General features: G+C 44.4%; 1 protein-coding gene across 2 annotated transcripts in view; it reads left to right on the top strand.

Annotated features, from left to right (window-relative positions):
- The window catches only part of LOC112214854 (glucosidase 2 subunit beta), a 278,290-nt gene that overhangs the window by 217,544 nt on the left and 37,599 nt on the right, over positions 1 to 23,147 (top strand). The window contains exon 13 of one of the 2 annotated variants that reach the window (XM_042298485.1): positions 5,668 to 5,739. The exons of the other annotated variant lie outside the window; for it this stretch is intronic. Coding sequence (XP_042154419.1) covers positions 5,668 to 5,739 — 72 coding nt within the window. The remainder of the gene's footprint in view (positions 1 to 5,667; positions 5,740 to 23,147) is intronic. 2 annotated transcript variants of the gene reach the window in all.

Raw genomic sequence — 23,147 nt, 5'->3', positions numbered from 1 at the left:
GACAAGAAACATTTAATGCAAACATCCTTATGAACGAAGAACTCCATGTCCAATCACTTACCTCTCTCTACCCCTCTCTCTACCCCCTCTCTCTACCCCCCCTCTCTACCCCTCTCTCTCTACCCCCTCTCTCTACCCCTCTCTCTACCCCCCTCTCTCTACCCCCTCTCTCTCTACCCCTCTCTCTACCCCCCCCTCTCTCTACCCCTCTCTCTCTACCCCCTCTCTCTACCCCCCTCCTCTACCCCTTCTCTCTCTACCACTTCTCTCTCTACCACTTCTCTCTCTACCCTCTCTCTCTCTACCCCCTCTCTTTCTACCCCCTCTCTCTCTCTCTACCCCCCTCTCTACCCTCTCCCTCTCTACCCCCCCCCTCTCTCTCTAACCCCCTTCTCCCTCTCTACCCCCCTCTCTCTCTCTCTACCCCCCCATCTCTCTACCCCCTCTCTCTACCCCTCCCTCTCTAACCCCCCTTCTCCCTCTCTCTCCCCCCCTCTCTACCCCCTCTCTCCCTCTCTACCCCCTCCTCTCTCTACCCCCCCTCTCTCTACCCCCCTCCTCTCTCTACCCCCCTCTCTCTACCCCCCTCTCCCTCTCTCTACCCCCTCTCTATCTACCCACTCTCCCTCTCTACCCCCCCTCCTCTCTACTACCCCCCCCCTCTCTCCCCCCCCCTCCTCTCTCTCTCCCCCCTCTCTCTACCCCCTCTCCCTCTCTCTAACCCCCCTCTCTCTACCCACACTCTCCCTCTTCTCTGATATTTCATCGTTTTCTTTCATCTTTCTTTTTCCTCTCTCTGCTTTTGACCCCTCCCCTCCCCGACCCACATCCACTTTCACTTCAACCTTTCTTCCACCCCATCCCTTGCTCTTTCTCTTCCCCTCTCTCACTCTCTTTCATTTTGGTTGACTTGGCCTCTTCCTTTCCTTTTGTATTAGTCAATGCATTGGTTCAAATGTCAAGAACAAACCCTGCTGGCTTACCTCTGTCCTTTTTCTCCATCCAGTTCTTTGATCAGTTTACTGGAGCTCTTCTCTGTCTTTTCCACTCTCTGGCGCTCACTGGCCAACATTAACAACGGCCTGCACTAATTGCTAGCTTCTCCAGTCTCCTGAGTCTGGGTAGAAAAGCTGTGCGTGGCCACCAGTGGCTCCTTGTCAGAGAGTTGAGACAAAATGGTGGCCAACAGGGCTTTGTTCAATAATGCTGGCCTGTGTGCGTTCGTCTTCGTACCTTCCTCATATAGCTGTGTGACAGAAGGGATACACAGTACCAGTCAAAGGTTTGGACACACCTACTCATTCAAGGGTTTTTCTTTATTTTTACTATTTTCTACATTGTACAATAATAGTGAAAACATCAACACTATGAAATAACACATGGAATCATGTAGTAACCAAAAAAGTGTTAAACAAATCTAAATATGTTTTATATTTGAGATTTTTCAAAGTAGCCACCCTTTGCCTTGATGACAGTTTTGCACACTCTTGGCATTCTCTCAACCAGCTTCACCTGGAATGCTTTTCCAACAGTCTTGAAGGAGTTCCCACATATGCTGAGCACTTGTTGGCTGCTTTTCCTTCAATCTGCGGTCCAACTCATCCCAAACCATCTCATTTGGGTTGAGGTCGGGTGATTGTGGAGGCCAGGTCATCTGATGCAGCACTCCATCACTCTCCTCCTTTTTGAAATAGCCCTTATACAGCCTGAAGGTGTGTTTGGGGTCATTGTCCTGTTGAAAAACAAATGATAGTCCCACTAAGCGCAAACCAGATGGGATGGTGTTTTACTGCAGAATGCTAGATAAATTCTAAATAAATCACAGACAGTGTCACCAGCACAGCACCATAATACCACCTCCTCCATGCCTCATGTGGGAACCGCACGTGGAGAGATCATCCATTCACCTACTCTGCATTTCACAAAGACATGATGGTTAGAACCACAAATCTCAAATTTGGACTCATCAGACCAAAGGACAGATTTCCACCGGTCTAATGTCCATCGCTCGTGTTTCTTGGCCCAAGCAAGTCTCTTCTTATTATTGGTGTCCTTTAAGTAGTGGTTTCTTTGCAGCAATTCGACCATGATTCGACCATGCTGCAATTTCTGAAGCGGGTAACTCGAATGAACTTATCCTCTACAGCAGAGGTAACTCTGGGTCTTCCTTTCCTGTCGCGGTCCTCATGAGAGCCAGGTAACTCTAATGAACTTATCCTCTGCAGCAGAGGTAACTCTGGGTCTTCCTTTCCTGTGGCGATCCTCATGAGAGCCAGTTAACTCTAATGAACTTATCCTCTGCAGCAGAGGTAACTCTGGGTCTTCCTTTCCTGTGGCGGTCCTCATGAGAGCCAGTTTCACCACAGCACTTGATGGTTTTTACGACTGCACTTTAAGAATCTTTCAAAGTTCTTGAAATATTGTGTTAAAGTGACCTTCATGTCTTAAAGTAATGATGGACTGTCATTTATTTTTGCTTATTTGAGCTGTTCTTGACATAATATGGACTTGGTCTTTTACCAAATAGGGCTATCTTCTGTATACCACCCCTACCCAGGCAATCAACGCTGGTCCGACCAATCTGATTCCACACTCCAAGACTGCTTCCATCACGTGGACTGGGATATGTTTCCTATTGCATCAGACAACAACATTGACGAATACACTGATTCGGTGAGCGAGTTCATTAGAACGTGCGTTGAAGATGTCGTTCCCATAGCAACGATTAAAACATTCCCAAACCAGAAACCGTGGATTGATGGCAGCATTCGCGTGAAACTGAAAGCGCGAACCACTGCTTTTAATCAGGGCAAGGTGACCGGAAACATGACCGAATACAAACAGTGTAACTATTCCTTCCGCAAGGCAATCAAACAAGCTAAGCGTCAGTATAGAGACAAAGTAGAATCTCAATTCAACGGCTCAGACACAAGAGGTATGTGGCAGGGTCTACAGTCAATCACGGATTACAAAAAGAAAACCAGCCCGTCACGGACCAGGATGTCTTGCAGACTAAATAACTTTTTTGCCCGCTTTGAGGACAATACAGTGCCACTGACACGGCCCGCAACTAAAACATGCGGAATCTCCTTCACTTCAGCCGACGTGAGGAAAACAACCCTCGCAAGGCTGCAGGCCCAGACGGCATCCCCAGCCGCGCCCTCAGAGCATGCGCAGACCAGCTGGCTGGTGTGTTTACGGACATATTCAATCAATCCCTATCCCAGTCTGTTGTTCCCACATGCTTCAAGAGGGCCACCATTGTTCCTGTTCCCAAGAAAGCTAAGGTAACTGAGCTAAACGACTACCGCCCCGTAGCACTCACTTCCGTCATCATGAAGTGCTTTGAGAGACTAGTCAAGGACCATATCACCTCCACCCTACCTGACACCCTAGACCCACTCCAATTTGCTTACCGCCCAAATAGGTCCACAGACGATGCAATCTCAACCACACTGCACACTGCCCTAACCCATCTGGACAAGAGGAATACCTATGTGAGAATGCTGTTCATAGACTACAGCTCGGCATTTAACACCATAGTACCCTCCAAGCTCGTTTTCAAGCTCGAGACCCTGGGTCTCGACCCCGCCCTGTGCAACTGGGTACTGGACTTCCTGACGGGCCGCCCCCAGGTGGTGAGGGTAGGCAACAACATCTCCACCCCGCTGATCCTCAACACTGGGGCCCCACAAGGGTGCGTTCTGAGCCCTCTCCTGTACTCCCGGTTCACCCACGACTGCGTGGCCATGCACGCCTCTAACTCAATCATCAAGTTTGCGGACGACACAACAGTGGTAGGCTTGATTACCAACAACGACGAGATGGCCTACAGGGAGGAGGTGAGGGCCCTCGGAGTGTGGTGTCAGGAAAATAACCTCACACTCAACGTCAACAAAACTAAGGAGATGATTGTGGACTTCAGGAAACAGCAGAGGGAACACCCCTCTATCCACATCGATGGAACAGTAGTGGAGAGGGTAGTAAGTTTTAATTTCCTCTGCGTACACATCACAGACAAACTGAATTGGTCCACCCACACAGACAGCATTGTGAAGAAGGCGCAGCAGCGCCTCTTCAACCTCAGGAGGCTGAAGAAATTCGGCTTGTCACCAAAAGCACTCACAAACTTCTACAGATGCACAATCGAGAGCATCCTGTTGGGCTGTATCACCGCCTGGTACGGCAACTGCTCCGCCCACAACCGTAAGTCTCTCCAGAGGGTAGTGAGGTCTGCACAACGCATCACCGGGGGCAAACTACCTGCCCTCCAGGACACCTACACCACCCAATGTCACAGGAAGGTCATAAAGATCATCAAGGACAACAACCACCCGAGCCACTGCCTGTTCACCCCGCTATCATCCAGAAGGCGAGGTCAGTACAGGTGCATCAAAGCTGGGACCGAGAGACTGAAAAACAGCTTCTATCTCAAGGCCATCAGACTGTTAAACAGCCACCACTAACATTGAGTGGCTGCTGCCAACACACTGACTCAACTCCAGCCACTTTAATAATTGGAATTGATGGGAAATTATGTAAAATATATCACTAGCCACTTTAAACAATGCTACCTAATATAATGTTTACATACCCTACATTATTCATCTCATATGTATATACTGTACTCTATATCATCTACTGCATATTTATGTAATACATGTATCACTAGCCACTTTAACTATGCCACTTTGTTTACATACTCATCTCACATGTATATACTGCACTCAATACCATCTACTGTATCTTGCCTATGCCGCTCTGTACCATCACTCACTCATATATCTTTATGTACATATTCTTTATCCCCTTACACTTGTGTCTATAAGGTAGTAGTTTTGGAATTGTTAGCTAGATTACTTGTTGGTTATTACTGCATTGTCAGAACTAGAAGCACAAGCATTTCGCTACACTCGCATTAACATCTGCTAACCATGTGTATGTGACAAATAAGATTTGATTTGATTTGATTTGAACACAAATTATTAGCTCAAACACCTTAAGAATGAAAGAAATTCCACAAATGTACTTTTAACAAGGCACATCTGTTAATTTAAATGTATTCCAGGTGACTACCTCATTTAGCTGGTTGAGAGAATGCCAAGTGTGTGCAAAGCTGTCTTCAAGGCAAAGGGTGGCTACTTTAAAAAATGTTGAAGAATCTAAAATAACTCAAACATATATTTTGATTTGCTTAACACTTTTTTGGTTACTACATGATTCCACGTGGTATTTCATAGTTTTGAAGTCTATTATTCTACAATGTTGAAAATAAGTAAAATAATAATGAACCCTTGAATGAGTAGGTTGTGTCCAAACTTTTGACTGGTACTGTGACTGGTACTGTGACTGGTACTGTGTATTAAGGGTCTGATTTCCCAGACACAGATAGTCCTGATATTAAAAAGCAATCTCGATATCCATTGAAAATATATTATATTAGATATATTTTAGTCCAGGCTTAATCTGTGTCTGGGAAACTGTACCAATATGTTTTCCACATCCGTATATTTTTCTAAATGAACATAGAACTGTACACATCAATGGAGATTAGTGCAGATATGTACGAGTGAAAATTACACCATTCTATGTTCAACAGGACATGGTGAAAGTAACTCATTTTCTAAAAAATATATATCTATTTTTTTGTTCTATTCCTCTCTGAAGGTATATTTACGAGCTGTGTCCCTTCAGTCAAGTAACGCAGAAGAGTGCTTCAGGAGAAGTGGTGTCCTTAGGGTGAGTACCTCGGTAACGTTCACCGGTGTTACCACGGTTTCCACCTCGTGACGCCGTGGCTTTTTGGAGGACTCTTGGAATGTTCAGCTATCCTCTTTAAAAGCCATCCCTGGCTAACCGCAATTAAGTCCTATTTTTAAAAGGCTATACGTGTTTAAATCAATCTCTTTCACCTTCTCGAAAAAAAAGGAATTAATATACGTTCAACAATGAGCCTGCTATATTTATTTGGGATGTCCAAAAACTCCTTGATCATTGTTATGATGTTGCGTGTGGATTAAGACCAATATTTCTGCCCGATATTGATCTTTTTATTGTTCTTCAACATCTGACCTTTAATCAATTGCTAACAAATCTCTATTACGGTTATCATACCTTCTGATCAATTGCAAAAGGGGGGGTGGACTTCATATACTGGACTGGGTTGTATTTCTGTGAAGGGTTTCCATTTCATCTGAAGGGTTAAAGTAAAGGCCTTTTAGTTTCTCCCAAGGGGTTGGATCTGTGGTAAGGGGATCTGTGGTAAGGGGGATCTGTGGTAAGGGGATCTGTGGTAAGGGGATCTGTGGTAAGGGGATCTGTGGTAAGGGGATCTGTGGTAAGGGGATCTGTGGTAAGGGGATCTGTGGTAAGGGGATCTGTGGTAAGGGGATCTGTGGTAAGGGGATCTGTGGTAAGGGGATCTGTGGTAAGGGGATCTGTGGTAAGGGGGATCTGTGGTAAGGGGATCTGTGGTAAGGGGATCTGTGGTAAGGGGATCTGTGGTAAGGGGGATCTGTGGTAAGGGGATCTGTGGTAAGGGGATCTGTGGTAAGGGGATCTGTGGTAAGGGGATCTGTGGTAAGGGGATCTGTGGTAAGGGGGGGATCTGTGGTAAGGGGGGATCTGTGGTAAGGGGATCTGTGGTAAGGGGATCTGTGGTAAGGGGATCTGTGGTAAGGGGATCTGTGGTAAGGGGGGGATCTGTGGTAAGGGGATCTGTGGTAAGGATCTGTGGTAAGGGGATCTGTGGTAAGGGGATCTGTGGTAAGGGGATCTGTGGTAAGGGGATCTGTGGTAAGGGGATCTGTGGTAAGGGGATCTGTGGTAAGGGGATCTGTGGTAAGGGGATCTGTGGTAAGGGGATCTGTGGTAGGATCTGGGGGATCTGTGGTAAGGGATCTGTGGTAAGGGGATCTGTGGTAAGGGGATCTGTGGTAAGGGGATCTGTGGTAAGGGGATCTGTGGTAAGGGGATCTGTGGTAAGGGGGATCTGTGGTAAGGGGATCTGTGGTAAGGGGATCTGTGGTAAGGGGATCTGTGGTAAGGGGATCTGTGGTAAGGGGATCTGTGGTAAGGGGATCTGTGGTAAGGGGATCTGTGGTAAGGGGATCTGTGGTAAGGGGCTGTGGTAAGGGGATCTGTGGTAAGGGGATCTGGTAAGGGGATCTGTGGTAAGGGGATCTGTGGTAAGGGGATCTGTGGTAAGGGGAGGGATCTGTGGTAGGGGAGGGGATCTGTGGTAAGGGGATCTGTGGTAAGGGGATCTGTGGTAAGGGGATCTGTGGTAAGGGGATCTGTGGTAGGGGATCTGTGGTAAGGGGATCTGTGGTAAGGGATCTGTGGTAAGGGGGATGGATCTATGGTGTAAGGGGATCTGTAGGGGATCTGTGGGGGATCTGTAAGGGGATCTGTGGTAAGGGGATCTGTGGTAAGGGGGATCTGTGGTAAGGGGGATCTGGGGGATCTGGTAAGGGGGTAAGGGGGATCTGTGGTAAGGGGATCTGTGGTAAGGGGATCTGTGGTAAGGGGATCTGTGGTAAGGGGGATCTGTGGTAAGGGGATCTGTGGTAAGGGATCTGTGGTAAGGGGATCTGTGGTAAGGGGATCTGTGGTAAGGGGATCTGTGGTAAGGGGGGATCTGTGGGGGGATCTGTGGGGATCTGTGGTAAGGGGATCTGTGGTAAGGGGATCTGTGGTAAGGGGATCTGTGGTAAGGGGATCTGTGGTAAGGGGATCTGTGGTAAGGGGATCTGTGGTAAGGGGGATCTAAGGGGATCTGTGGTAAGGGGATCTGTGGTAAGGGGATCTGTGGTAAGGGATCTGGGGATCTGTGGTAAGGGGATCTGTGGTAAGGGGGATCTGTGGTAAGGGGATCTGTGGTAAGGGGATCTGTGGTAAGGGGATCTGTGGTAAGGGGATCTGTGGTAAGGGGATCTGTGGTAAGGGGATCTGTGGTAAGGGGATCTGTGGTAAGGGGATCTGTGGTAAGGGGATCTGTGGTGGATCTATGGTAAGGGGATCTGTGGTAAGGGGATCTGTGGTAAGGGGATCTGTGGTAAGGGGATCTGTGGTAAGGGGATCTGTGGTAAGGGGATCTGTGGTAAGGGGGGATCTGTGGTAAGGGGGATCTGTGGTAAGGGGATCTGTGGTAAGGGGATCTGTGGTAAGGGGATCTGAGAGACTGAAAAACAGCTTCTATCTCAAGGCCATCAGACTGTTAAACAGCCACCACTAACATTGAGTGGCTACTGCCAACACACTGTCAATGACACTGACTCTACTCCAGCCACTTTAATCATGGGAATTGATGGGAAATGATGTAAATATATCACTAGCCACTTTAAACAATGCTACCTTATATAATGTTACTTACCCTACATTGTTCATCTCATATGCATACGTTGATACTGTACTCTATATCATCGACTGCATCCTTATGTAATACATGTATCACTAGCCACTTTAACTATGCCACTTGGTTTACATACTTATCTCATATGTATATACTGTAGGGGATATCATCTACTGTATCTTGCCTATGCTGCTCTGTACCATCACTCATTCATATATCCTTATGTACATATTCTTTATCCCCTTACACTGTGTATAAGACAGTAGATTTTTTTTGGAATTGTTAGTTAGATTACTTGCTCGTTATTACTGCATTGTCGGAACTAGAAGCACAAGCATTTCGCTACACTCGCATTAACATCTGCTAACCATGTGTATGTGACAAATAAAATTTGATTTGATTTGTGGTAAGGGGATCTGTGGTAAGGGGATCTGTGGTAAGGGGGATCTGTGGTAAGGGGGATCTGTGGTAAGGGGATCTGTGGTAAGGGGATCTGTGATAAGGGGATCTGTGATAAGGGGATCTGTGATAAGGGGATCTGTGGTAAGGGGGATCTGTGGTAAGGGGGATCTGTGGTAAGGGGGATCTGTGGTAAGGGGGATCTGTGATAAGGGGATCTGTGGTAAGGGGATCTGTGATAAGGGGGATCTGTGGTAAGGGGGATCTGTGGTAAGGGGATCTGTGGTAAGGGGATCTGTGATAAGGGGATCTGTGGTAAGGGGATCTGTGATAAGGGATCTGTGGTAAGGGGATCTGTGGTAAGGGGATCTGTGATAAGGGGATCTGTGATAAGGGGATCTGTGGTAAGGGGATCTGTGGTAAGGGGATCTGTGGTAAGGGGATCTGTGGTAAGGGATCTGTGGTAAGGGGATCTGTGATATGGGGGATCTGTGATAAGGGATCTGTGGTAAGGGGATCTGTGGTATGGGGATCTGTGATAAGGGGATCTGTGATAAGGGGATCTGTGATAATTGGATCTGTGATAAGGGGATCTGTGATATGGGGATCTGTGATAAGGGGATCTGTGATTTGATCTATGGTAAGGGGTTCTGTGATATGGGGATTTGTGATATGGGGATCTGTGATAAGGGGATCTGTGGTAAGGGGATCTGTGATTGGATCTATGGTAAGGGGATCTGTGGTAAGGGAATCTGTGATATGGGGATATGTGATTGGATCTATGATAAGGGGATCTGGGATTGGATCTATGATAAGGGGATCTGGGATTGGATCTATGACAAGGGGATCTGGGAGTGGATACTACCCACCACTGCGACCTGTACGCTCTCGTTGGCTGGCCCTCGCTTCATACCCGTTGCCAAACCCACTGGCTCCAGGTCATCTACAAGACCCTGCTAGGTAAAGTCCCCTCTTATCTCAGCTCGCTGGTCACCATAGCAGCAACCACCTGTAGCACGCGCTCCAGCAGGTATATCTTTGGTCATCCCCAAAACCAATTCCTCCTTCCAGTTCTCTGCTGCCAATGACTGGAACGAACTACAAAAATCTCTGAAACTGGAAACGCTTATCTCCATCACTAGCTTTAAGCACCAGCTGTCAGAGCAGCTCACAGATTACTGCACCTGTACATAGCCCATCTATAATTTAGCCCAAATAACAACCTCTTTCCCTACTTTATTTATTTTGCTCCTTTGCACCCCATTATTTCTATTGCATATTCTTCTACTGCAAATCTACCATTCCAGTGTTTTACTTGCTATATTGTATTTACTTTGCCACCATGGCCTTTTTTTGCCTTTACCTCCCTTATCTCACCTCACTTGCTCACATTGTATATAGACTTATTTTTCTACTGTATTATTGACTGTATGTTTGTTTTACTCCATGTGTAACTCTGTGTCGTTGTATGTGTCAAACTGCTTTGCTTTATCTTGGCCAGGTCGCAATTGTAAATGAGAACTTGTTCTCAACTTGCCTACCTGGTTAAATAAAGGTGAAATAAATAATTAAGGGGATCTGGGATTGGATCTATGATAAGGGGATCTGGGATTGGATCTATGATAAGGGGATCTGGGATTGGATCTATGATAAGGGGATCTGGGATTGGATCTATGATAAGGGGATCTGGGATTGGATCTATGGTAAGGGGATCTGGGATTGGATCTATGGTAAGGGGATCTGGGATTGGATCTATGGTAAGGGGATCTGGGATTGGATCTATGATAAGGTGATCTGGGGTTGGATCTATGGTAAGGGGATCTGGGATTGGAACTATGGTAAGGGGATCTGTGATTCTGGGATTGGATCTATGATATGGGGATCTGGGATTGGATCTATGGTAAGGGGATCTGTGATAAGGGGATCTGGGATTGGATCTATGATATGGGGATCTGGGATTGGATCTATGATAAGGGGATCTGGGATTGGATCTATGGTAAGGGGATCTGGGATTGGATCTGTCCACCGGTGGACATTGGTCTTGTATCAAGGTGTTTCGGTGCTACGGTATGAAAGGGCTATACTCAACCCTATGTGTAGAACTTTAATATCTCTTTTGTAGAATGTGTTTATTTTTGGAGCGTTGGCGTGTCGGTGCAGAGAGTCGGTGTGCAGGCTGCGTATGTACCTGTGAAGCCATGGGAACCTGCAGAAAGGTGTATTACCGGATCCATCAGTTCTAACTCACGTCCTTTCCACCCGCCCCATGAGATATCTATCTATCACGTTGGTCTTTTACGCATTCTATTTTTCTCCTCTGCGTGATCACATTATGCTCCCCTTGCCCGTCTTGTTGCCTCAGTTACTGTCAAACTTATATTTATCTCCTTATCACCGTTTTTGCTGGTGTCGGGAGATTTGAGGTGTTGATTATGGGATGTCGCTCCGCTGTCGCTCCTCTCTCATTATCCTTAACCGTCAGCCATCAGACACTTTATAGGGTACAATTATTGAAATGCTATTCTATTGACATTACACTTCTCTTTAAAAAACTTTTAATGTGCTTTCATGATTGACTTAGACTCCTCCCGAGCCTCGATTTTGACGCCATTTGGGCCACAAGGGTTAAATACTTGTTTTGGAGCATTGACAAGGAACAGGGCTTAAATTACCAGATGTTTTTTATTTTATTTTTGAATTAAGTGTCAAAACATTTTCCGTTTCAATAAAATGAAGTTATTAGATGCCGGTGGTAGCAGTTCCTATTTGTTTCATTTGGGCGAGAAACATGATGTGGTAGCAGTTCCTATTTGTTTCATTTGGGCGAGAAACATGATGTGGTAGCAGTTCCTATTTGTTTCATTTGGGCGAGAAACATGATGTGGTAGCAGTTCCTATTTGTTTCATTTGGGCGAGAAACATGATGTGGTAGCAGTTCCTATTTGTTTCATTTGGGCGAGAAACATGATGTGGTAGCAGTTCCTATCTGTTTAGAGTTGGGAGGGAAACATGATGTGGTAGCAGTTCCTATCTGTTTAGAGTTGGGAGGGAAACATGATGTGGTAGCAGTTCCTATCTGTTTCAGTTGGGAGGGAAACATGATGTGGTAGCAGTTCCTATCTGTTTCAGTTGGGAAGGAAACATGATGTGGTAGCAGTACATGATGTGGTAGCTGTACATGATGTGGTAACTATACATGATGTGGTAGCAGTTCCTATCTGTTTAGAGTTGGGAAGGAAACATGATGTGGTAGCAGTTCCTATCTGTTTAGAGTTGGGAGGGAAACATGATGTGGTTTGCTGTACATGATGTGGTAGCTGTACATGATGTGGTAGCAGTTCCTATGTGTTTAGAGTTGGGAAGGAAACATGATGTGGTAGCAGTTCCTATGTGTTTCAGTTGGGAGGGAAACATGATGTGGTAGCAGTTCCTATCTGTTTCAGTTGGGAGGGAAACATGATGTGGTAGCAGTTCCTATCTGTTTCAGTTGGGAGGGAAACATGATGTGGTAGCAGTTCCTATCTGTTTCACATGATGTGTTACCTGACTCTGTGTAGACATCACGTGTAAAGGAGACATGTTAACTGACTGTGTGTAAAGGAGACATGTTAACTGACTCTGTGTAAAGGAGACATGTTACCTGACTGTGTGTAAAGGAGACATGTTACCTGACTCTGTGTAAAGGAGACGTGTTATGAACTTGGCTTAAACGTCACGTGTAAAGGGGGAGGATGGGTCGTGTGGCTGTAGTCAAAGGAGGCTTGGCAAAAAAGACAGGGAGTGGAGATTCTGGGAAAGACAGATCAGGAGCTGATTGATGTATTAGAGGTTAAAAGACTTGGGGTAAAGTAAGAACATAACTTGATTGTTATTGTTAGAAGCTAGTGCATTATTGTTGCTTTATAAAAAACTATAAAATCCATCAAAAGAGAAGTGTTACTGTTTTTAACTAACTAGTGGAACCAAAAGAGAAGTGTTACTGGTTTTAACTAACTAGTGGAACCAAAAGAGAAGTGTTACTGGTTTTAACTAACTAGTGGAACCAAAAGAGAAGGGTTACTGGTTTTAACTAACTAGTGGAACCGAAAGAGAAGTGTTACTGGTTTTAACTAACTAGTGGAACCAAAAGAGAAGTGTTACTGGTTTTAACTAACCAGTGGAACCAAAAGAGAAGTGTTACTGGTTTTAACTAACCAGTGGAACCAAAAAGAGAGGGTTACTGGTTTTAACTAACTAGTGGAACCAAAGGAGAAGTGTTACTGGTTTTAACTAACTAGTGGAACCAAAAGAGAAGTGTTACTGGTTTTAACTAACTAGTGGAACCAAAAGAGAAGTGTTACTGGTTTTAACTAACTAGTGGAACCAAAAGAGAAGGGTTACTGGTTTTAACTAACTAGTGGAACCGAAAGAGAAGTGTTACTGGTTTTAACTAACTAGTGGAACCAAAAGAGAAGTGTTACTGGTTTTAACTAACTAGTGGAACCAAAAGAGAAGTGTTACTGGTTTTAACTAACTAGTGGAACCAAAATAGAAGTGTTACTAGTTTTAACTAACTAGTGGAACCAAAAGAGAAGTGTTACTGGTTTTAACTAACTAGTTAAATGACTTGTTGAATAAAGTGCTGAAGAAGAAGAGGAGCATTATAACAGCTACTGACTCAGGGGCTTCACCTTAGGTGTCCTGCAGCCAGACCATATTGTGGGTTCCAGCAGGAAACCACAGAGGAGCTCCAGGGTAACTTTGTAAAAGACACTGGGTATCTGTAGTTTGCCCTTTGTCTTTGACGAAGTGTCGAATCCCTGCTTTCAGCTAAGAATTCATTTCAAGTAATTAGTCTTAGCTGAAACCCTATACCCGGGACTTAGCGAGTGTGACTCACCTGTGAGGGTGTTGTCCGGTCAACTAGAAAGGGAGGACCAGCCGCTAGCAGGATTGTCTGACTATGACACACTTATACAAGTATTATAACCCAGGGGTTGACCGTATCCTGTGTAAAATAGCGCAGAGCGGTCTATAAATACATATTGGATTGCTCGTTGGTGTTGTACACAAAAATAGCCCCCGCTAACACATAGTTTACCTTGTCACAAACTACCCGTCAAGTGTTTAACAGTAGGAAGGAGGGAGCTAACCTCTGTGGCTAGCAGAGATGGACCAGGAAGGAGCTAACCTCTGTGGCTAGCAAAGATAGACCAGGAGGGAGCTAACCTCTGTGGCTAGCAGAGATAGACCAGGAAGGAGCTAACCTCTGTGGCTAGCAAAGATAGACCAGGAGGTAGCTAACCTCTGTGGCTAGCAAAGATAGACCAGGAGGGAGCTAACCTCTGTGGCTAGCAGAGATAGACCAGGAAGGAGCTAACCTCTGTGGCTAGCAGAGATGGACCAGGAGGGAGCTAACTTCTGTGGCTAGCAGGGATAGACCAGGAGGGAGCTAACCTCTGTGGCTAGCAGAGATGGACCAGGAGGGAGCTAACTTCTGTGGCTAGCAGGGATAGACCAGGAGGGAGCTAACCTCTGTGGCTAGCAGAGATGGATCAGGAGGAGCTAACCTCTGTGGCTAGCAGAGATGGATCAGGAGGGAGCTAACCTCTGTGGCTAGCAGAGATGGACAAGGAGGGAGCTAACCTCTGTGGCTAGCAGGGATAGACCAGGAGGGAGCTAACCTCTGTGGCTAGCAGAGATGGACCATGAGGGAGCTAACCTCTGTGGCTAGCAGAGATAGACCAGTAGGGAGCTAACCTCTGTGGCTAGCAGAGATAGACCAGGAGGGAGCTAACCTCTGTGGCTAGCAGAGATAGACCAGGAGGGAGCTAACCTCTGTGGCTAGCAGAGATAGACCAGGAGGGAGCTAACCTCTGTGGCTAGCAGAGATGGACCAGGAGGGAGCTAACCTCTGTGGCTAGCAGAGATAGACCAGGAAGGAGCTAACCTCTGTGGCAAGCAGAGATGGACCAGGGGGAGCTAACCTCTGTGGCAAGCAGAGATAGACCAGGAGGGAGCTAACCTCTGTGGCAAGCAGAGATAGACCATGAGGGAGCTAACCTCTGTGGCAAGCATAGATAGACCAGGGGTTCACTGCTAACTCAGCCTCGGGTAGGAAGACAGGGAGGCCCCCTCACCCGGGATAGAAGCTCATACCGCGGGATAATCCAGAGCTACGGAGCACTCGGTGAGACTTGACCCAACCTGTGTGGCCAAGAGAAGATCCACAGGCAAAGACTACCTGCGCGTTAGTGAACCTAGTACGTCGGTCTGGGAGGAGGCCCGTACTAGTCACCTCGACACAGTGCAAATCTCCTTCTGAAGTAAAATCATTGGAATCTGAAGAATGACTTCATGTTCTCCTTTCCTCCTCTTCCTCACTACCCACTCACGTGTTCTCCTTTCCTCCTCTTCCTCACTACCCACTCACATGTTCTCCTTTCCTCCTCTTCCTCACTACCCACTCACATGTTCTCCTTTCCTCCTCTTCCTCACTACCCACTCACATGTTCTCCTTTCCTCCTCTTCCTCACTACCCACTCACATGTTCTCCTTTCCTCCTCTTCCTCACTACCCACTCACGTGTTTTACTGTGTCCTCGTTGAGGGAAAGGGGACAGCATGCAAGCTCTGACTAATTCCACCCAGAGTCTACGTTTGACTGTCAAACAGTATCAGGGCAGAACGGAGCTGTCTGCAGCTGTCTCCTATAACATGTGACTCAAGGTGAGGTCACAGTGTCCTCCGACTGCAGACTCCTTCTGGGCATACTGTGCCAGTCTGTCTCACACAAGATGGTTGCCAGGATGATACTCAGCTCATAGCCACAATGAGCACCCTTCACACACAGACACCAAGTGGAGATAGCAGCACTTTCATATCCTAGTCAGGGTTTTTAACTAGGATACATACGTCTCTGCTTCAAACCATTCCGGTACAACGGTCTCCTCTCACTGATCACCTTGACGACGGAAAAGGGGTTGCTCGTGTGCCACCCGCTTTGAAAAAAATAAAAAATAAAATGGCATCTAATGAAAAATCTCCAATGTTAAAAAAGCCAACCCAGCTAAGAGGTTATTAAATATTTCAGCTGGTTAACGGAAACTAAATGGTCACTTTGGATGCAGCAGAGTATAAGACACACACACACAGACCCACACGGTAATGGGATTTGCTGGGGTGGGCAGGTGGTGCTACACTGGAACATGTAACCCACATGTTTCCAGGGAGAGAGCAGTGTACTGTGGTCCGGGGGTTTGGAGGGGAAACATGAATCATAGCCGGCGTGCTGGGAATGAAGTTCATTTTTTATCCAGACAGACCATCACTCAGCCCTTGCAGGATATGGCCGGGCCCCCTGATATCAATCTGCATGGAGACATCCTCCTCTCCCCAGAGTCAGGTAGGGGGAGAGAGGAGGAGGGCTTTGATTTAAACGGCAGCATTTATCACACCTGCTTCAGCATCCTAAAGGACAGAGAGAGACGGAGAGAGAGATAGCAAGAGAGACAGAGAGGGGAGAGAGAGAGAGACGGAGAGAGAGATAGCAAGAGAGACAGAGGGAGAGAGAGGGGGAGAGAGAGAGAGAGATGGGGAGAGAGCGAGAGGGAGGGGGGGGAGGGAGGGAGAGGAAGAGAGCGATGGAGGGGGAGAGAGAGAGAGAGAGGCAGGGAGAGAGCGAGGTAGAGAGGGGGAGAGAGAGAGACAGAGAGAGGTAGAGAGGGGGAGAGAGGACATTAACATGCATGACTTGTCATGGGAAGTTGTGAAGTTGTACTACTAGTCCAACTACGACACAAATAATGTTGTTTCCATTGCAGCCACAGCACCACCTCCATGACTAACAGTAGCTGTACTAGATGGAATAGTGAGCGTAGGAATGCTGAAAGGCTTTACAATGGCAGTGCTAGTATCTCTACTGTGATTACTGTGTAGCCTTAATGCATACAATTTCCTTTACCACTCAAGGGGCTCATTTGTACTGAGTGTACAAAACATTAAGAACACCTGCTCTTTCCAGGACATAGACTGACCAGGTGAAAGATATAATCCCTTATTGATGTCACTTGTTAAATCCATTTCAATCAGTGTCGATGAAGGGGAGGAGACAGGTTTAAAGAAGGATGTTTAAGCCTTGAGATAATTGAAACATGGATTGTGTATTTGTGCCAGGGTGAAGACAGAAGATTTATGTGCCTTTGAATGGGGTGTGGTAGTAGGTGCCAGGTGCACCGGTTTGAGTGTCAATAATTTCAACGCTGCTGTGTTTTTCACGCTCAACAGTTTCCCGTGTGTATCAAGAATGGTCCACCACCCAGAGGACATCCAGCCAACCTGGAGTCAACATGGGCCAGCATCCCTGTGGAACTCCTTTAACACCTTGTAGAGTCCGTGCCCCGACCAATTGAGGCTGTTCTGAGGGCAACTCAGTATTAGGAAGGTGTTCCTAAAGATGCCTGTGTTCGCTAGCCTTGCCTTATGCTAGTTGAATGTACAGTATTGTTTAAACCACTAGCCGAATAAATAGCTCTCAGTAACAATCAATTTAGTTTGAGGATGCTTTTCTTTGGCTGTGGCTCGTTCATACAGTATAGCCACCCCGTATTGCCATAATGTATAACCCAGGCAGAGAAATGCTCAATGTTGTCTGCAAATATACAGGTAACTCCCAAAGTAAAGGAAACACCACGAGCTACCAGAGCAGCTTCAATGTGCCTTGGCATAGATTCCACACGTATCTGGAACTCTATTGGAGGGATGTGACACCAATTCTTCCACAATAAGTTCCGTAATTTTGTGTTTTTTTTAACGTGGTGGAAAACGTTGTCTCAAGGCGCCGCTCCAGGGTCTCCCATAAGTGTTCAATTGGGTTGAGATCTGATGACTGAGACGCACACACACACACACACACACACACCCTTTAAACTCCTTATGTTCCTTCGAGGAGGACTCTTTCAAAGTCACTGAGATCTATTCTTCTAGCCATGGTAGCCAAAATAATGGGCAACTGGTTATTTCCATACATGACCCTAAGCATGATGGGATGTTAATTGCTTAATATACTCAGGAACCACACCTGTGTGGAAATACCTGCTTTCAATATACTTTTGTATCCCTCTTTTACGCACGTGTTTCCTTTATTTTGGCAGTTACCTGTATATGAGATGCACCACATACCCATCAACTGTATTTCAATGGCTACATTTTCTATGCTAAGCGTTATTTTTCACAGTGATCAGCACATCTGTATTCGTGCTCTGAGAAAAGAATAACAACACCATCAGCCACGATAAGGTTAACAGAGCAGAGCAAAAACACTCATACGGCGACAACACCATCCTCCCCGTGACAGCGTCGTCCATCTTAATAATGTCCGGTGCACACCGACGGGAGAAAGACACACCCTGTTAGGGAAATTTGTTGTCAGTCACCTGAAACGAAAACAGACGTATTGCAGTTCCTATCTGTTTAGAGTTGGGAGGGAAACATGATGTGGTAGCAGTTCCTATCTGTTTAGAGTTGGGAGGGAAACATGATGTGGTAGCAGTTCCTATCTGTTTGGAATTGGAAACATGATGTGGTAGCAGTTCCTATCTGTTTAGAGTTGGGAGGGAAACATGATGTGGTAGCAGTTCCTATCTGTTTCAGTTGGGAGGGAAACATGATGTGGTAGCAGTTCCTATCTGTTTCAGTTGGGAAGGAAACATGATGTGGTAGCAGTTCCTATCTGTTTGGAATTGGAAACATGATGTGGTAGCAGTTCCTATCTGTTTAGAGTTGGGAGGGAAACATGATGTGGTAGCAGTTCCTATCTGTTTCAGTTGGGAGGGAAACATGATGTGGTAGCAGTTCCTATCTGTTTCAGTTGGGAGGGAAACATGATGAGGTAGCTGTTCCTATCTGTTTAGATTTGGGAGGGAAACATGATGTGGTAGCAGTTCCTATCTGTTTAGAGTTGGGAGGGAAACATGATGTGGTAGCAGTTCCTATCTGTTTAGAGTTGGGAAGGAAACATGATGTGGTAGCAGTTCCTATCTGTTTAGAGTTGGGATGGAAACATCTACTGGTAGCAGTTCCTATCTGTTTAGAGTTGGGAGGGAAACATCTACTGGTAGCAGTACACGGCATGACTTCTGGCTAGCTGAAACCAATGACTCATGAAAGCGTTTTGCATGGAGTAATTAGCTATGTTGAATAAGACATTTGCTCTGTAGCTGCTAACAACAACAGAACACTTTACCTGCATGGGCCATAATAACCTTTCGCCATGAGCAGAAGAGCAGTTAAAATATTCATATATGCCTTTATGGAGTTTGCTTTGGATAAACACAGGGAAAATGGATCTACATACGCAGATATGGAACAGTGGGTGGGCCTAAACATAGCTCTAAGGACATTGAACTCAAAAGACCCAAATACTGTACTGTACATTGAAGTGGAGACAACAAAACTAATTCATTCATGAAGTACTGAAAAACTGTTTCCCATTACAATCTAACAATTCAAATATGTTGACGTTACAAAGTAGGACATAAGAGACATCGTAGTCCGGGCAAAACAGACATAATTATTCGTAGGACAGAATTCAAAAGGCACTCGCACATCTGTGCAATCTCTTTGCAGGTGCATGGCAACAGTTGAACAGATGAAGGACAAAGGAAACCGCACACTGCTCTTGGTAGCATCACTGATATTTAATGAGCTTACGTATCGTCAGAGCTTTGACAGCCGTGAGGTCGATACGTAAGCTTATTAAATATCCGTGATGCTACCAAGAGCAGTGTGCGGTTTCCTTTGTCCTTCAACATCGTAGTAGGACAAAACAGACATCATTCAACATCATAGTAGGACAAAACAGACATCATTCAACATCATAGTCCAGACAGAACAGACATCATTCAACATCATAGTCCGGACAGAACAGACATCATTCAACATCATAGTAGGACAGAACAGACATCATTCAACATCATAGTCCAGACAGAACAGACATCATTCAACAGCATAGTCCAGACAAAACAGACATCATTCAACATCATAGTAGGACAGAACAGACATCATTCAACATCATAGTCCAGACATCATTCAAATTCATAGTAGGTCAAGACATGTCCAGACAAATCAAAGATCTAAATCCATTTATGTCCAGTGGCATGGTGGGACTACTGGCTGGACTAGTGCCTCTTATCCCTTAGCTGTATCAGTCTCTGTTGTCTCTCTGACTGGGGAGGAGGGGGCATTTACATGGGGCTGAAAGAGAAGCAGGGGTCGGCGGGTCACAGAGCCGGGGCTCTGGGGAAATCAGGTGGCCACGCGCCTGGGTTCACAGGGTCGCAGTGTGCTGCCCCATAGGGTTCAAGGAGCCTCCCCCTGGGCGCAGGTTCAAAACGCTCTCTGCAGACGCTGTGTCATCGCTCACAGCAAATCAGGGGACAGAACAAGAGGCTTTGGAATTGCGACCAGGCCGGCGATGCAGTTTGCCCGTTCACCAATTAACCTTGGGAGCCCACAATGTTGCCCAGTCCTTTCTTGGATCATGTCCAATATCTCACTAGAAAGATGACGAGTAAGCGGACCACGGTGCAGAACACTATAGTGAACTATTAACAAAATATATAAAATAAATACATATAGCAGATCAGCCTATAAAACGTCCTGCTGTTAAATGTAGCCTGATCTGGTTAACTATCAGGTTAACTATCTGGTTAAATATAGGCTGATATGGTTAACTACAGGCTGATCTGGTTAACTATCCGGTTAACTATCCGGTTAACTATCTGGTTAAATATAGGCTGATCTGGTTAAATATCTGGTTAACTATTTGGTTAACTATAGGCTAATCTGGTTAAATATCTGGTTAACTATAGGCTAATCTGGTTAAATATCTGGTTAACTATCTGGTTATCTATAGGCTAATCTGGTTAAATATCTGGTTAACAATAGGCTAATCTGGTTAAATATCTGGTTAACTATAGGCTAATCTGGTTAAATATATGGTTAACTATAGGCTAATCTGGTTAAATATCTGGTTAACTACAGGCTGATCTGGTTAACTATAGGCTAATCTGGTTAAATATCTGCTTAACTATCTGGTTAACTATAGGCTAATCTGGTTAAATATCTGGTTAACTATAGGCTAATCTGGTTAAATATCTGGTTAACTATAGGCGAATCTGGTTAAATATCTGGTTAACTACAGGCTGATCTGGTTAACTATAGGCTAATCTGGTTAAATATCTGGTTAACTATCTGGTTAACTATAGGCTAATCTGGTTAAATATCTGGTTAACTATCTGGTTAACTATAGGCTAATCTGGTTAAATATCTGGTTAACTATAGGCTAATCTGGTTAAATATCTGGTTAACTATAGGCTAATCTGGTTAAATATCTGGTTAACTATAGGCTAATCTGGTTAAATATCTGGTTCTATTTGGTTAACTAGGCTAAGGTTAACTATAGGCTAATCTGGTTAAATATCTGGTTAACTATCTGGTTATCTATAGGTTAATCTGGTTAAATATCTGGTTAACTATAGGCTAATCTGGTTAAATATCTGGTTAACTAGGCTAATCTGGTTAAATATCTATTTGGTTTATAGGCTAATCTGGTTAACTATAGGCTAATCTGGTTAAATATCTGGTTAACTATCTGGTTATCTAAGGTTAATCTGGTTAAATATCTGGTTAACTATAGGCTAATCTGGTTAAATATCTGGTTAACTACAGGCTAATCTGGTTAAATATCTGGTTAACTATTTGGTTAACTATAGGCTAATCTGGTTAACTATAGGCTAATCTGGTTAAATATCTACAGGCTGATCTGGTTAACTATCTGGTTAAATATCTGGTCAACTATAGGTTAATCTGGTTAAATATCTGGTTAACTATAGGCTAATCTGGTTAAATATCTGTTAACTATCTGGTTAACTATAGGCTAATCTGGTTAAATATCTGGTTAACTATAGGCTAATCTGGTTAAATATCTGGTTAACTACAGGCTGATCTGGTTAACTATAGGCTAATCTGGTTAAATATCTGGTCAACTATAGGCGAATCTGGTTAAATATCTGGTTAACTACAGGCTGATCTGGTTAACTATAGGCTAATCTGGTTAAATATCTGCTTAACTATCTGGTTAACTATAGGCTAATCTGGTTAAATATCTGGTTAACTATAGGCTAATCTGGTTAAATATCTGGTTAACTATAGGCTAATCTGGTTAAATATCTGGTTAACTATAGGCGAATCTGGTTAAATATCTGGTTAACTACAACTAACTATAGGCTAATCTGGTTAACTATCTGGTTAACTATAGGCTAATCTGGTTAAATATCTGGTTAACTATCTGGTTAACTATCTGGTTAAATATCTGGTTAACTATCTGGTTATCTAGGTTAACTGGTTAAATATCTGGTTAACTATAGGAACTGGTTAAATATCTGGTTAACTACAGGCTAATCTGGTTAAATATCTGGTTAACTATTTGGTTAACTATAGGCTGGTTAACTATAGGCTAATCTGTTAAATATCTGGTTAACTATCTGGTTATCTATAGGTTAATCTGTTAAATATCTGGTTAACTATAGGCTAATCTGGTTAAATATCTGGTTAACTACAGGCTAATCTGGTTAAATATCTGGTTAACTATTTGGTTAACTATAGGCTAATCTGGTTAACTATCTGGTTAACTATAGGCTAATCTGGTTAACTATCTGGTTAACTATAGGCTAATCTGGTTAAATATCTGGTTAACTGATCTGGTTAAAACTGTTACAGGCTGATCTGGTTTAACTATGGTTAAATATCTGGTTAACTATCTGGTTAACTATAGGCTAATCTGGTTAAATATCTGTTAAACTGGTTAACTATAGGCTAATCTGGTTAAATATCTGGTTAACTATCTGGTTATCTATAGGTTAATCTGGTTAAATATCTGGTTAACTATAGGCTAATCTGGTTAAATATCTGGTTAACTAGGCTAATCTGGTTAAATATCTGGTTAACTATAGGCTAATCTGGTTAACTATAGGCTAATCTGGTTAAATATCTGGTTAACTATCTGGTTATCTATAGGTTAATCTGGTTAAATATCTGGTTAACTATAGGCTAATCTGGTTAAATATCTGGTTAACTACAGGCTAATCTGGTTAAATATCTGGTTAACTATCTGGTTATCTATAGGTTAATCTGGTTAAATATCTGGTTAACTATAGGCTAATCTGGTTAAATATCTGGTTAACTACAGGCTAATCTGGTTAAATATCTGGTTAACTATTTGGTTAACTATAGGCTAATCTGGTTAAATATATGGTTAACTATAGGCTAATCTGGTTAAATATCTGGTTAACTACAGGCTGATCTGGTTAACTATAGGCTAATCTGGTTAAATATCTGGTCAACTATAGGCGAATCTG

The sequence above is a fragment of the Oncorhynchus tshawytscha genome, linkage group LG15 (genome assembly GCF_018296145.1).
Source record: "Oncorhynchus tshawytscha isolate Ot180627B linkage group LG15, Otsh_v2.0, whole genome shotgun sequence".
Lineage (NCBI taxonomy): Eukaryota > Metazoa > Chordata > Actinopteri > Salmoniformes > Salmonidae > Oncorhynchus > Oncorhynchus tshawytscha.
Note: the sequence above shows the minus strand (reverse complement) of the source record. Positions and strands in the feature narration are given on the sequence as shown.